Source organism: Pelmatolapia mariae, linkage group LG15 (assembly GCF_036321145.2).
Source record: "Pelmatolapia mariae isolate MD_Pm_ZW linkage group LG15, Pm_UMD_F_2, whole genome shotgun sequence".
Lineage (NCBI taxonomy): Eukaryota > Metazoa > Chordata > Actinopteri > Cichliformes > Cichlidae > Pelmatolapia > Pelmatolapia mariae.
In genome coordinates, this window is record NC_086240.1 from 40,450,236 (window position 1) to 40,463,802 (window position 13,567).

General features: G+C 41.7%; 1 protein-coding gene across 1 annotated transcript; it reads left to right on the forward strand.

Moving 5' to 3' along the window:
• Positions 1 to 1,288: 1,288 nt before the first annotated feature.
• On the forward strand, positions 1,289 to 12,977 carry taf4b (TAF4B RNA polymerase II, TATA box binding protein (TBP)-associated factor). Its single transcript, XM_063494740.1, has 15 exons — positions 1,289 to 1,736; positions 1,930 to 2,051; positions 2,150 to 2,254; positions 2,686 to 2,808; positions 3,239 to 3,361; positions 3,603 to 3,692; positions 3,901 to 4,050; positions 8,386 to 8,509; positions 8,865 to 8,949; positions 9,300 to 9,460; positions 9,585 to 9,715; positions 10,023 to 10,148; positions 10,302 to 10,358; positions 11,801 to 11,908; positions 12,852 to 12,977. The coding sequence occupies exons 1-15, from the start codon at positions 1,289 to 1,291 to the stop codon at positions 12,975 to 12,977; spliced, it is 2,079 nt and encodes a 692-aa protein (XP_063350810.1).
• Positions 12,978 to 13,567: the final 590 nt, after the last annotated feature.

The window sequence follows — 13,567 nt, forward strand, 5'->3', positions numbered from 1 at the left end:
TTACACATACAACACATCAAAGAGTACATCTATTTTACCTGTAAAGTGAAATTCAGAATAGATCGATAAGAAATAACTCGCGGTGATTTATAAATAAGTTCAGGCTGGGTCATCTTAGCTGCAGCCCTTGAATGCAGCATAGGACAGCCCGTGAACGTCACACCGTTCTCGAAGCTACCACAGGTGAGCTCGTGCTCCAGGCCTTGTTCCTCCAAAGTTTATGTCACGGGTGTCCAAGTCGTCCTCGAGAGCTGCTGTCCTGCAGCTTTCAGATGCATCCTTACTCCAACACAGCATTAATCAAATGGTTAGATTACCTCTTTAGCATGCAACCAAGTTTGGCAAAAGCCTGGTAACAAGCCATCCATTTGGTTCAGGTGTGTCGGGACAAGGATGCATCTAAAAGCTGCAGGACACTAGCTCTCGAGAAATGGAATTGGACACTGGTGTATGTGATGATGTGACTGAACCTCGGTGTGTGGGAGATTTAGCACACAGGTAACGTTTTGTGTCTCACTGTTAGGTGAGCAGGACTTGGATAGGGAAACATGTCGGACCAAATAAAACCTTTTTCCCCCTTTAAACCTTTAGCATAGCCTGTATGTGAGCCTGGCAGGAAAACGGGGTTTACCCTCGGATGCTCCTGGTGCGCCTCAAGGAGGGGTGTTTAACACACATGCATACATTTTAAAAACGAAACCATTCTACATGTAGCTGTCTTGAATTTATTATAGCTGAAAATGATAAAATCGCCTTGTAATTATTAGCATCTACATTTTGCCACAGCCGCCATTTTCACCGGTTGACTCCCAGTTTCGCTTGATTGGATTCAAAAAGCTTTCACCAAAACTGGCCGAAATTATCTTGGATTCAGGCCTAAGGAGTTTATTTTTCCGAAGCATACATGGGTCAGATCCAGCTGAAATAGAAATTCACAGAAATGTCTTAAAACCTGGAATAAACGAGTACTTTTGCACTTCCGGTGTCCTCCTTTTCGTGTTAATTGTTTGGGTTTTTCGAGTGGGGGGGTTGGTTGTGTGTCTCAGGTAAGATCTGTGGTTAACATGAGCCTTAGACAGTTTCATATTTGTGTGCAAATATATGAAACTTTAGCTACTCCATGTCGAGAGAAGGTGTTTGCTAACAGGTTGAGATACACACTTCGGCATGATGAAGGTGACGTTCAGTCTAGCAAACCATGACGTTTTTGAAAAGCAGTAAACTCCTTTGTTGTATTTAACTATGTTTTTGCTTTGAAGCTGAACCCTTCTTTCGTTCAGCTGCAGTCATGGCCACAAACAGCGTGGTTACTGAAGCTAACAAGCCGGAACCCCGGGCAGCAACCGGGGATGGAGACTCTTCTGTTCAAGTCAGGATACTACAAGTCGCTGCCAAACATGGTCCTGTCACAGCTGCAAGCATCTCACAGAGCGGCTGTGTCTCAGCCCCACCTAAAGTCATCCCCAGTGGCCAGCCTTCAACCTGTGCAGTGACAGTGTCAGGGCCTCGCACCTCACCTCCTTCTGTTATGGTGGTTGCAAATGCAGGAGTGAGTGCCAGTAACCAACAGACAACGAAACAGCCTCAGAACCAGGTGACCTCCGTGAAACAGGTTACAATCACAGGAAGGACGGTGTTGATAACTGTACCCAGATCAGCAACCGCACAACCAGTCACTCCTCGACTGCCACAGGCCACCTCCCCACATCTCCCAGCCAATATCCAGATACCTCCAGGTGAGCTGCACAACCGGCTGACTCTAGTCTACACTGTAATCCCATTACAGATCCTCCTTTATTATATTCCAAAACCTTGTTGGACATGTGCTGTCTATAATTTGCTAATAAACACTTAAGTTAGACGTGTCACCTGCAGGGATAATTCGTCAGTTTATTGTAGTAGTAAGTGTTTGGGCTACATTTATGGCAGGTATGATGCTGATCCGCAGTGACAGTGGGCAGCTGATGCTAGTATCTCAGCAGGCTTTGGCTCAGGCTCAGCAGGGACAAAGACTTATCAGTGGTCAACCCACCAGGATACTTGCACCGCAGGTGGGTGTATGTGCACGGCTGCTTTTCTATTTTATTTTATCTAATAATGACAGATGTGTGATTGCTACTGTGATGCCAGCTGCACGTCTGCTATTCAGGTATCTGCAGCAGCTGAAAGTAAAAGGAATGAGAATGTAACAGTGATCAAGATGACGCCTAGTTCCAGTTTTCAGCAAGCAGCACCAGTCCAGAAGACTGCTGTGGTAAAATTACAGGAGTCTGTTTACAGTCACTGATAGCATGTTATGCAGTGTATAACTGTGTGCACCTCTGGCAGTTACAATTAGTTTTTTCTTTTAGGTATTATAGAAAGAAAATCCAAAAAGTCTGTGCAATAATTACACGACTGATAGACACATTTGTTTTCATTTGAAGTATAAAAAAATGTAATTTAGTGACGGTGCTTGAACTTTGTGTTAATAACAATACTTCCTCTTTAATCAATGACACTAATGAAAACAGAATGATGATGGAAAGTTCCAGTTTGATAGGATCCCTAGTTGAGTAAAAGCAGAGCTCTCCAATGAAACATAAAAAAATAATAAGCAACAAACACCAGAGAGGCACCTGCTGCTGTGATGTTGGTGCTTCTCTTTGCTGTTCTGGTTTTAGTTTTTGGTGACATTGTGTTCAGGTCATTGGTGTTGCCCCCAAACCAGCTCGAGTCCAGACGGTGAACGTTGTGTCTGAGCGAGGCAGCCATGCCGGCACTCAGGCAGCAGGCGTTAAAAAGGAATCAGCACCCACGTTTAGCAAGGCGAGTCCGACCAGGCCCAGCTCCCACCTGCACACCCAGTTTGACTTGGCTCAGCAAGAAACCATAAAATGAGTTTTTATTTATATTTTTACTGATACTGTTTATAAAATCCAAGTATGGATTTATTGTATTGTCAAAGAGGAAATCTTTTCACACAGTTTCCAGTTCAGACTAATCTTTGTTTATCTTATACTGGTGTAGCCGCTCAGTTCTTCCTCTTTAAACCAACTTTGTCAGAGACAGCCAGTCAGAACAGAGTTTGTTAGGAGTGGCGGGGCTTACAGATGTCTCTGAGAAAACCATATGAGGGCTATCCTCTCACAAAAAACACAACAAAAAGCAGTCAGAAATGGAGTTTTTAGAGTAGTCTGATAACAGCAGAGATAACAGTGGATAGATGAAATGTGACTACTAAATATTTCACCAACAGGAGACGCTGGAAAGTGTGAAGAAGTGCAAGAACTTCTTGGTAACGCTGATCAAGCTGGCCTCCAGTGACTCCAGATCTGTGAGCATGGCTAACAATGTCCAAGGACTGGTCAGGAGTCTGCTGGTACATCTCTGGAAGACACTTTATTTCTCCTGTTGTTTTTAACCTTGTTTAAAAAAAAAGTATTGTTACTAGGCAGACTGAAAGAGGCTTGTTAGTAAGAGTTAATAAGTTGTTGTATTGTTGTTGTTCTTGTGCTGCACATTTGTAATTTTTAATTCTTATCATATTATATCATGAAGTTCATTATTAAATTAGCGGCTTATTTAATTTATTTATTGATGTATTTTTTTTTAACCTGCAGGAAGGAAAACTGGAAGCAGAAGCGTTCACAGAGCAGCTCTATGACACGTTGAAGTCGACTCCACAACCCTGCTTGGTGCCTTTTCTCAAGGTATTGAGAAGTAAAGCGTGTTGCTTCCTCATCTCCTTTTTGCCTTTAAGCCTCCAGATGTCTGTAATTGATTTAAAAATAAAACTTTTGTGTAGAATGCGTTACACTTTGCTGAAAGGATATGAAACATATTGGTCATACCTAGACTGTTACATATTTAGCTGATGACATTTCTGTTTCTACTGGCGTTTTTCCTCATTGCCATCAGAAAAGTCTTCCTGCGGTGCGTTGCCTTACTGCAGACCCCCAGTTATTCATCCAAAAAGCTTCAGCTTCCATACGCCCTCCCACAACACCGTCTTCCAGCATAAAGCAGTCCAACACTGAGATAGGAAAAACCCTCCAGAACAGGCAGCAGGTAACCAGATGCAATATTTTATGGGGGGGGGGGATTTGACATTAATTGTACCAAACATAAACCATGTCTGATCTGTGGTGATCTTATTCATGGATGCTGACTTGATTAAAGGCATTGCTGAGCTGCACAGTTGTATTGGTACTTGCAACATCCATGGAGGTTCACAGTTTAACAGAAGTGAAATTCACTGACTTGAAATGCAAAAAAAATCCAGCTGTGCACAAGAATATATAGTCAATTTAAAAAAAACAGAAATCAGAGATGGTATACTGAGGAGAAAATGTGGACCTGATTTTGGTCGTCTTCTATTTGCAGGACTGTATGAAATTTATTGACAAAGTAAAAATATTTCTTCTTAGGAACATCCTCATGTTACATTAAGCGTCCCACAGCTTTTCACTTTGCTGTAAAAGTGGATTAACATTAATGAGGTGTGTGTGTTTGTGTGAATATGTTCTCCAATTACCTGATTACACTGAAGAACGTAACATGATGCAACCTGAAGTAAGACATTTGAAATTATTCCAACTGTTTTATTGATTTCAACCATGATATACAAAGTTAGCAACAGCAAAGTCGATTTTGATTTCAGAACAATTGTATGTCCATTATATCCCCCCCCCCCCCAATCCCGAATTCTCCCTCTTCCAGGTCCACACTAGACAAGACACCGCGAAGATCCAGTCTCCGAACATAAAAATATCTCAAGCCACATCACCCAGTCACACACTCATACACATGTCGCACACACAAAAGAAAGTGAGTAACAAGCATAACAAAAAAAAAAAAATAAATAAAAACTTTATAATGTAGCCTCGCTCAGTTCACTTCAGTCTCAGGAAGTAAAGTAATGGTGTCGACCACTAAGAGAAATGATTTTCAGGTTTTGTTAAAATACCTAATAGAAAAACTTAGAACCTTTTAGAGAGAATCTAACTTTAAGTTAAAGAGTACTTCCCTCACCCAATGGTCATGAGATGGGGGGTGGGGAAGCTTCCACTTCAACAGAATAAGCCTCCGAGCTAGTAAAGTGGTAAAGGCTAGGGCCTGTTTGAGGGGGCTAGATAAGTTTAAGTTGGGAGGAATGCCAAAAATTGCGGAGAGTGGGTTAAGAGGGACAATCTGGCCATATGCTTGACTAAGTGTGTCGAATATATTCCTCCAAAATGCACTCAATTTAGAACAAGACCAAAACATGTGGTTGGCAGGTGATAGTCTGCATCTGTTACAGGCATCAGTAATGGTTGGATAGATTTTAGATAATTTTGTGTTTGTATAATGTACTTTATAGAGCACCTTGCACCGAATCAAAGCATGACGGGCACAAATTGAGGACGAGTGAATCAAATTCAAAGCAGAATCCCACTGCTGTTCTGGCAGGGTTGTCTGTAGCTCTTCCTCCCATCTCAGCTTAGTAGGAGAAATGGATTTGGGAACCAAAGTATCTAGTATTTTATACAAGGCTGATATCAGTCTGTTTTGATGACCGTTTGTCTGCAGGATGATATCCAGATTTGTTTCTAGAGGCTGATTGGGAATGTGAGGGAACTGCGTTTTTACAAAATCTCTAGCCTGAAGATAACGAAAAAAATTGGAATTAGGCAGGTTGTATTTAGACGATAGGTCAGCAAAAGATAGAAAGGTGTCATGGCTGTACAGTCCTTAACAGTCCTGAGTCCTTTATCTTTCCAACTTCTAAAGGCCGCATCAGTGTTTGAAGGTACAAAATTGCAATTCTTTAGTAAAGGTGTTAGCAAAGACGGCCCAAGTAGCCCGAAGTATTTTCTGAACTGTCGCCAAATAGTTTCCTTAGCTATTGGATTCTCCCCAACAAGGGTTGGAGAGAAGGGGAGTGGTGAGCTGAGTATTGATGATAATGAGTAACAGCAGATAATAAGTAACAGTAATAGTAACTTAACCCAGAGAATAAAGTCAGCCCCCAAGCCAAACCTATCCATCACCTCATAGAGGAAGCTCGACGCAGTCGAAAGCTTTCTCCGCGTCGAGAGATACCACAACCTCTGGAATTGAATTGCGCGATGTATGGATAATATTCAAAAGGCATCTTGAATTGTGATACGAGTCCCTGCCAGCCATGAAACCCGTCTGATCAGAGGAGATGATTTGTGGCAGGACACATTGTAGCCAAAGTGCGAGAATTTAGAAAGTATTTTAAAATCAATATTTAAAAGAGAAATTGGTCTGTAACTGCTGCACAATAGAGGATCCTTGTCTTTTTTCAAGATTAAACAAATAGTAGCTTCAGACAAAGTCTTGGGTAATTGACATTTTGAAAAGGCTTCATTATACATATCTTTCAACAATGGTGCCATAAAATCAGAATTGGCTTTATAGTATTCTGCAGAGTAGCCATCAGGGCCCGGCGATTTACTCGTGTTGAAGGATTTAATGGCTTCTTGCACCTCTACTACAGTAATTGGTCCCCCTAATCCCTTCGTCAGATCTCTGTCTATTCTTGGAAAATGTATATTTTGGAGAGTTTCATCTGATAGAGGTGGAGAGCTTGAAGTGTACAGATCGAAATAGAAACGAACAAATACTTCATTAATTCCCTCTGGGTCTGATATTATGTCGCCAGCAGCAGACTTGACCTTTGGAATTAGTTTGGAGGTTGCTTCGGCACGGGCTTGATAGGCCAGACGTTTCCCTGCCTTATCACCGGATTCAAAAAAGCGTTGCTTTGTCTTAATTAATTGAACCATAGCTGTTGCGGTGGTGGTTAAATTGAGACTGGCTTGAAGTTTCACACGTTCCGTATAGAGGTTAGGATCTGGGTTTGATGCATATCTGCCATCTAGATCTTTGATCTTATTCAATAAACTGGACACGTAAGAAAGCTCTTTTTAAATTAGAAACAAAGCTATAAGCTGACCTCTCATGCAGGCTTTCGACGTTTCCCATAGTACACCTCTCGATACTTCAATCATTCAATTCAAGGAAAAGTGAAAACTGTGATCTCAAAAATTGTGTGTAGTCATCCCTTATCAACAGGCTAGAGTTGATTCTCAAGTGTTTAATGGGTCGAGACGGGGTCGCTAATAACACATCAGAAGAAACTGGTGAGTGATCTGAAATGGCGATAGCATGATACTCACACTGGCTAATTTTACAGAGAAACCTAATATCGATAAGGAAAAGTCTATACGTGTATATGTGTGGTGGGGATGAGAGAAAAAAGGAAAATGCCTTAGTAGTAGGATTCACATGTCTTCATGGATCCATGATCCCCAGCTGAGGTTTGAAAAATTCTGGGGTTTCAGCAGATTTACTCAAAGAACAGGCCTTGGTTGACGATCTTTCCAGCAGAGTGTCCTGGACCAATTTAAAGTCACCTCCAATAATAAGATGATAGTTTTCCAAATTTGGGAGTGAAGAGAAAAGTTTAGCTATAAAAGAGTCATCGTCCCAGTCGGCCCGTACACGCTAGCCAGTATCACAAGTGAGCCCTGCAAGTTTCCTGACACAAATCTGGGTCCGCAATAACTTTATTTTGCTCAAACAGAATATTATTACGAATAAGAATGGCTGTCCCTCTAGCCTTGGCGTTAAATTTGGAATGATATATGTTGCCGATCCAGTTTCTCTTGAGACGCCTCACTTCTTTGTTGCAGAGATGCGTCTCTTGAAGAAAAAACACATCTCCTTTAAGCTGCTGTAAATGCGCCATGACTTTGTTAGTTTTGGTTGCATTCCCCACACCCCTCACATTCCAGGAGACGATTCTAAGACCATTGATTGTGTTCAACATACCTTACTGTACTCAGACAGGTCTATGATTTGTTGACTTGGCTAAGTTGACAGTGGCCGAGGGAAGACTGCTGTCTGTACTTGAGGTAATAGACTGTGAACAGGAAGGGAAAAAACAAACCAAAAAAACACCGGACAATACATATACACATCGAACGACATAAACTGGACCTGGAAACCCCTGAAAACAAAACTTGCAAGTGTCCATTGCACAGCAGGGTGTAAACATTCCCCTGCAAAGACTTCGCCATCACCACTCTATCTTCCCCGTGGCGGCTAAGGTCTCACTATGAAAATAAACTTGTCCTTATTCTACTAGAAAAATTGAGAACCAGGATGTATCTTACTATACAAAAACACAAAAGAAAAACCAAAAAAAAGCAGAGGTATTGTTGTCCGACATTTGAAATTATAGTAAGATACTAAGAGCCTTTTTTTATTGTATTAATACAAATGTGTATGAGATATTTAGATGGCATAGAAACTTACAGCTGGAGTCATTTCTATGATTATAGTGTTGGATTTAGGATGAAATGATGACTAATGATTACCTTTTTTAAAATGCAGGTTTTCCAGACTCGAGGAGTGGCTCTGAGACCTGGCCTAACAACATTAATCCACTCCAGAAGTTGCATATCTAAGAAACCCACCACTCGGCACATAGTGGGATACTCGGGAAAAAACTTCTCAGGTAAACTTTGTTAAAATTTAGATTTGGAGCCTGAATCTTGGAGCCAAGTTGAGGCGAGCTTTAACACAGAACTGATCAAACTCATTTTTGTTCCTCTAGTTATTGTTTATTTCATTGTGAGGGTGGTTCATTCAAAGCTGTTCTTTTGTTGTATTGTTTTTAATGATTGTACACACAGTCAGGATGCTTCAGTGTGTCCTCACACTGTTTCAGGAGACCTAAATGTGTTTCTTTAGGCTTTAGAAATTCAAAAGTGTAGTGTAATTACATGTACAGACCATATGACACCAAGAGACTCTTGCGTGACCCTGGCGTGCTCTCACTCTCACTCTTTATGCATTTTGCTGTTTTATAGGAGGTTTTTCAGTAAAGCAGCCCTTTGCTCATGAGCCACCTAATTCTACCAAATTTGCATTCAGAGACAGTTCAGGATCTTACAAGTAAGATATAAAGTTCACACATTTGAGACTTTAATAGGAATTTTGTGGTGGTTGGAATCAGTGCACTATGGGGTGGATGAAAGGGAGTGTATAATAAACAGCCCTACGTCCAGCTGTTTATGTTCTCCTTCAAAGTGCAGCTGTGCTGGTTCACACAGCTCGTACCCTTCATATGTACAATCTGCCATCACAGAGAGGGGGTGTTTTCATCTGTGGCAGGTGGTTGTGTAACATCTGAGATCCAACAGTCACCTAATGTTGCATGATGATAGAATATTAAGCAACAGTTTAACTGCAGCAGCAACATTTAATCACAAACATCCTTAGCACAAATGTGTGTTGTGTCCCAGAGAAGATGATGATATTAATGATGTCACCTCCATGGCTGGAGTCAACCTGAGAGAGGAGAACGCACAGATCTTGACCAGCACGGTTGGCGCTGTGGTGCAGTCGTGTCAGGATCAGCTGTTCCTGTCGACTCACCCGGTGCTCAGCAGAATCCTTCACACAGGTACAGGATCCACACTGAGACACAAGGTTTTATTATCTCATGTTTATTACAGACACTGATTGTCTCAGACAAGTCTTTGAGACTCCCAGGATGTGATGTCATATTGTCGTGTACCCTCTGTTAGGACAGGCTCTGGGAGTAACTGATGTTGGTCCAGATGTGGTTGCTTTGGTTTCTCATGCTACTCAGGAGTTTCTTCGTGGGCTGTTGGAGAAACTCACTGTAATGGCAGAACACCGCAAGACAACCCTGAAGGTAAAGATGTAAAACAGAGGCATGAATAAGACCCAAGGAGGGATGCATGTAGTAACACTACGAGGTGTTAATACATGCATCAGCCGCTCATCTGAAAAAGCCCAGCTGAGCGTGCTAAGGAGGTAATGTCCATCTAATTTACTGTGGCATTCCTGGTGCTTGGCACTTATTAAGATATTGTTAACAAGATATTATTTTGAAGCACTATCATATGCTTTATATGGAGACATGGCCTTCAAAGGATGGTAAACCTATGGCAAACTAATGCAACATGTGGTCCCTTTGTGTTAAATTTGTCTTTCAACAGCAGAACTCGTGGCACACCCAAGTCAGTGATGTTCGTTCTCAGCTTCGCTTCCTCGAGGAAATTGAGACCTTGCAGAAGAAGAAGAGAGATGAGGAGGAGAGGGAGAGATTGCTGCGTTTTGCCAGAGTAAGTGAAGCTCTTATCAAACCTAGATATTAAAAAGCAAATTTTACAACTCTAACACGATTAGTGTTTTTAGATTAAATGTATCTTTTAAAACAACTACTGAGAAGAGTTTGTGCATTAAATCCTGGATTACATGTCTGGTTGTGATCACAGAGTCGCTCTCACGCTGAAGATCCAGAGTATCAGCAGCTCAAGCAAAAAGCCAAAGAGGTGTGTTTCCTTCCCTAAAATCTCCACAGGAGTCATTTTTGGGTCTCAGGCTGCAAAACATTCTTCAACCTGCCCCCCTTTATGTTGGTGTTTGTGAGCACTCTGTTTACTCTGGGAAACAGAAGCAATTGTTCTGACTACAGGTTGTAACTGAAGAAAGAACATGCATGTATATAAAAGATGAACATTGCCACTGTAAGTCCAAATTTAAAGGCTTGATTGTTTTTTGAGCCACACGTGACCACTTTCCAGATAAAAGTCAACTTAAAATTATCAGAAAGTTGTCAGGTAACACTATTGTGTTTGGTTAGTACGCATCATCCATAGACTGTCTGTTTGTGTAGCGCTTTGACTTCACAGAGGGAGGGATTGTAAACCTTAACTGAACAATGCTACATGTGGGCTGAATACAGATCAGCTGGAAGGGAATGACGGGCAACACGATGACCTGTTGTTCCCATCCCACAGACTAGCAGTGCATTATCACTGAGATACAGTCTAGAAGACTCGAGCAGCTCTGTGTCAGTCAATGTAGCCACACCTCTAATAATGTTAATTCTGAAGCCTTGATAAAATTTAGTCTGTTCAGTATGTAGTGAAGGAGAGATGCAGCCCACAATCATTGATGTACCAGGCCATAAACTTGTTTATTCTGCTGGAAATCTGGGTCATTGGGGGAGTGGCAGTTTGTATTTTGTCGCTGGCTTCATTTTTCAGCATCAGAAAGTCAAACTCTTTAAGTCCCTGCTACTTTTCATGCTAATTGTTCATTTAATAATACGATGGTGTGTGTAATGTTTTTTGCTGGCAGGAGACGGAGTAGAGTGAGGAAGATGAAAGGCAGCGGTAGCACTGCGGCTATTTAAGGAGGCGGAAATGCCACACATGGCGTGTTTAGCTGTAGCTGTGTAGCTCGCAGCCATCACGCCCCCAGAGGCTTCTCCACAGCAACACAATCTGTTCATTTACATGCCCTACCTCTCCCACCCCCACACACACACTCAACCTCTGCACTGCACACAAGCTAGCACTTTGCCAAGTCTGTACCTACACACAAGTACTACGAGTATGAGTAGGTACAAACTGAAAGGATTCCCACTAGTGAATATTGTGCGTTTAGTGACGCGCACTTAACAAAGTTGGTGTGGATTTGATTAATAAATCTTTGCCATCATTTGTCATATATTTCCCATTTCAGTGATTGGAAGTGACATGAATTAGTAGATGTGCGACCTAGAGGACAGTGATTAGCTACAGCTGCCTCATTAAGCAAAGTGGATATGCCTCTAACTTTAAACCCTGGCTTATATATTCATATATAACTCAGCTTTTGTGGATGTAAAAAAATGACAGTGTGTCCACGTATGCATACAGAAAATGTGTGGAAACATAAGTAAAAAAATGACACAACTGTTTACAAATTCGTTGTCTTCTCTTTTCAGTTGCAACAAATAGAGGAAGCTCAGCTGCAGCAGAGAGAGGCCAACCTCGCTGCTCTGGCTGCCATTGGCCCTCGCAGGAAGAGACCCCTGGATCAGACCGACAGCCAGGTGGGTGCACAAAGTTTTTTTTTCTTTTTTCTATTCTTTTGTGGTCTTAAGATGTTTCTGAAATGATCCATTTTCTCATTTGATATCTGTGAATGTTTAACCTGCTGCTGTAAAACTGCTGCCCTCCTCAGCTGATGAGGACACAGGAAATCTAGAACCTGCTGCAGTTAGCCTGTATAAGACTGTTAGTTTAGCTCATTGAGTCTTTAATTCTTTGTGTGTTTAAGTCGCAGCGCTTCAGGCTGTAGGTTTATAGATGGGGACGCTCTGTTAGCTGCACACTCTACCCACTGCCTTTGAACTCCATTACCCAGAGGAAAAGACTGCATGCCGCCTCTGTTTCCTCTCGCTGCTGCAGGCCTTCCTTCACGTCTGTACAGACTTTACCTCAGCTAGTTCTGGAGTAGTGATGGAGAGAGCTCCATCTTTGCACAGATGTTCTTTTTCAATATCGAGCATGTGTTAGTGCTCAGATCACACATCAGTTATGTTATTCAGTAACCAGAAGAACCCTTTTCCCCTTCATTTTAAAATATTTTAGACATGGTTTGAAATGATACTGATTTAAGGACGAGTGTGATCGCGGAGAATATTTTAAACTTTGTTACAAAGGCAAAACAACATATTAGCTACCTAACAGGAAAGAAACTCTTAAGATCTGCTTGCTAAATGCTGTTTTAAAACCTGCCATTGAGATTATTTTTATTATGTCATGATAATGAAAAGCATAAAACTGAAAGAGGGAGATGTCCTCTCCGTACTCTTGCTGGTTGATGGATCATCACCCCTGGACTGCTTTGTTTTAAGAGATGAGATTAAATTAAATCTGTAGCAGCCGAGCGAGCATTTCACTGAAGAGCAGGAGCCTGTGTTTCTGTCGCAACACAACCAGCAGGTTCATGCAGGGAGGGTAACATAGAAACTGTGTGTCTGTGTGTGTCAGGTGTGTGTGCTGCCCAGACCAGGTGTTCACAGAGTGACCCGGGTGATCCTGAAGGATCTGCTGGTGTGTATGGAGGAGGAACCCTTTCTGCGTCACTCTCTCACCCTCTATGAAGCCATGCTTTGATCAGATTTATGTTGTCTTCCTGCAGTTGATCTAAAATAATTTGTTAGAGTCCACATTTTGTGATATTCTGTGTTTTGTTTTTTGTCATGATCGGGTTCAGCTGCATTTTAATCACAGTCAGTTTTGGTTTTGCTGTTGTTCTGTTGGAAAAACAAAATGTGAAAGTGAGCACAGCTGTGTGTTCTGTGAACTGTGTGGAAAAAGTAAAGTGACTGTGGTTTCCTGCTGGATTATTGGGGTTTTTCCACGATTAAAAATGTGTTGAAATTGCACATCTCACTGTGTCTTTGTTTCTTACCTACAGTTGCAGATTCTTTCCTCTACGACAGAAGACTGTAGTGCAAAGGAAGTTTTGTTGCTTAACCAGGAAACTGTAGTTTTACCTCTGAGTTTTAGGGTCATGAAGGTGTTTCACTGTTCAAAAAACAAAACAGCCTACTGACCAGTCGGTTCTCTAGAAAGGGAGTCTCAGGTGGACTCTGGACCCCAGAGTCAGTAGCTTGAAGCAGCCCAACTAAATATTTACTTGCACTTATTAAGGAAAGAAATTAAGATAAGGACATTCTTCACTTCTTGCTTTTTTTTTTCCT

What these genes read in the sequence shown, in the direction of transcription:
- taf4b (XM_063494740.1), top strand. Translation starts at nt 1,289, where the DNA reads ATGGCCACAAACAGCGTGGTTACTGAAGCTAACAAGCCGGAACCCCGG. An exon ending in GATTGCTGCGTTTTGCCAGA is followed by an intron (nt 10,149 to 10,301) that starts GTAAGTGAAGCT and finishes TTGTGATCACAG; the next exon opens with AGTCGCTCTCACGCTGAAGA. An exon ending in TCAAGCAAAAAGCCAAAGAG is followed by an intron (nt 10,359 to 11,800) that starts GTGTGTTTCCTT and finishes TTCTCTTTTCAG; the next exon opens with TTGCAACAAATAGAGGAAGC.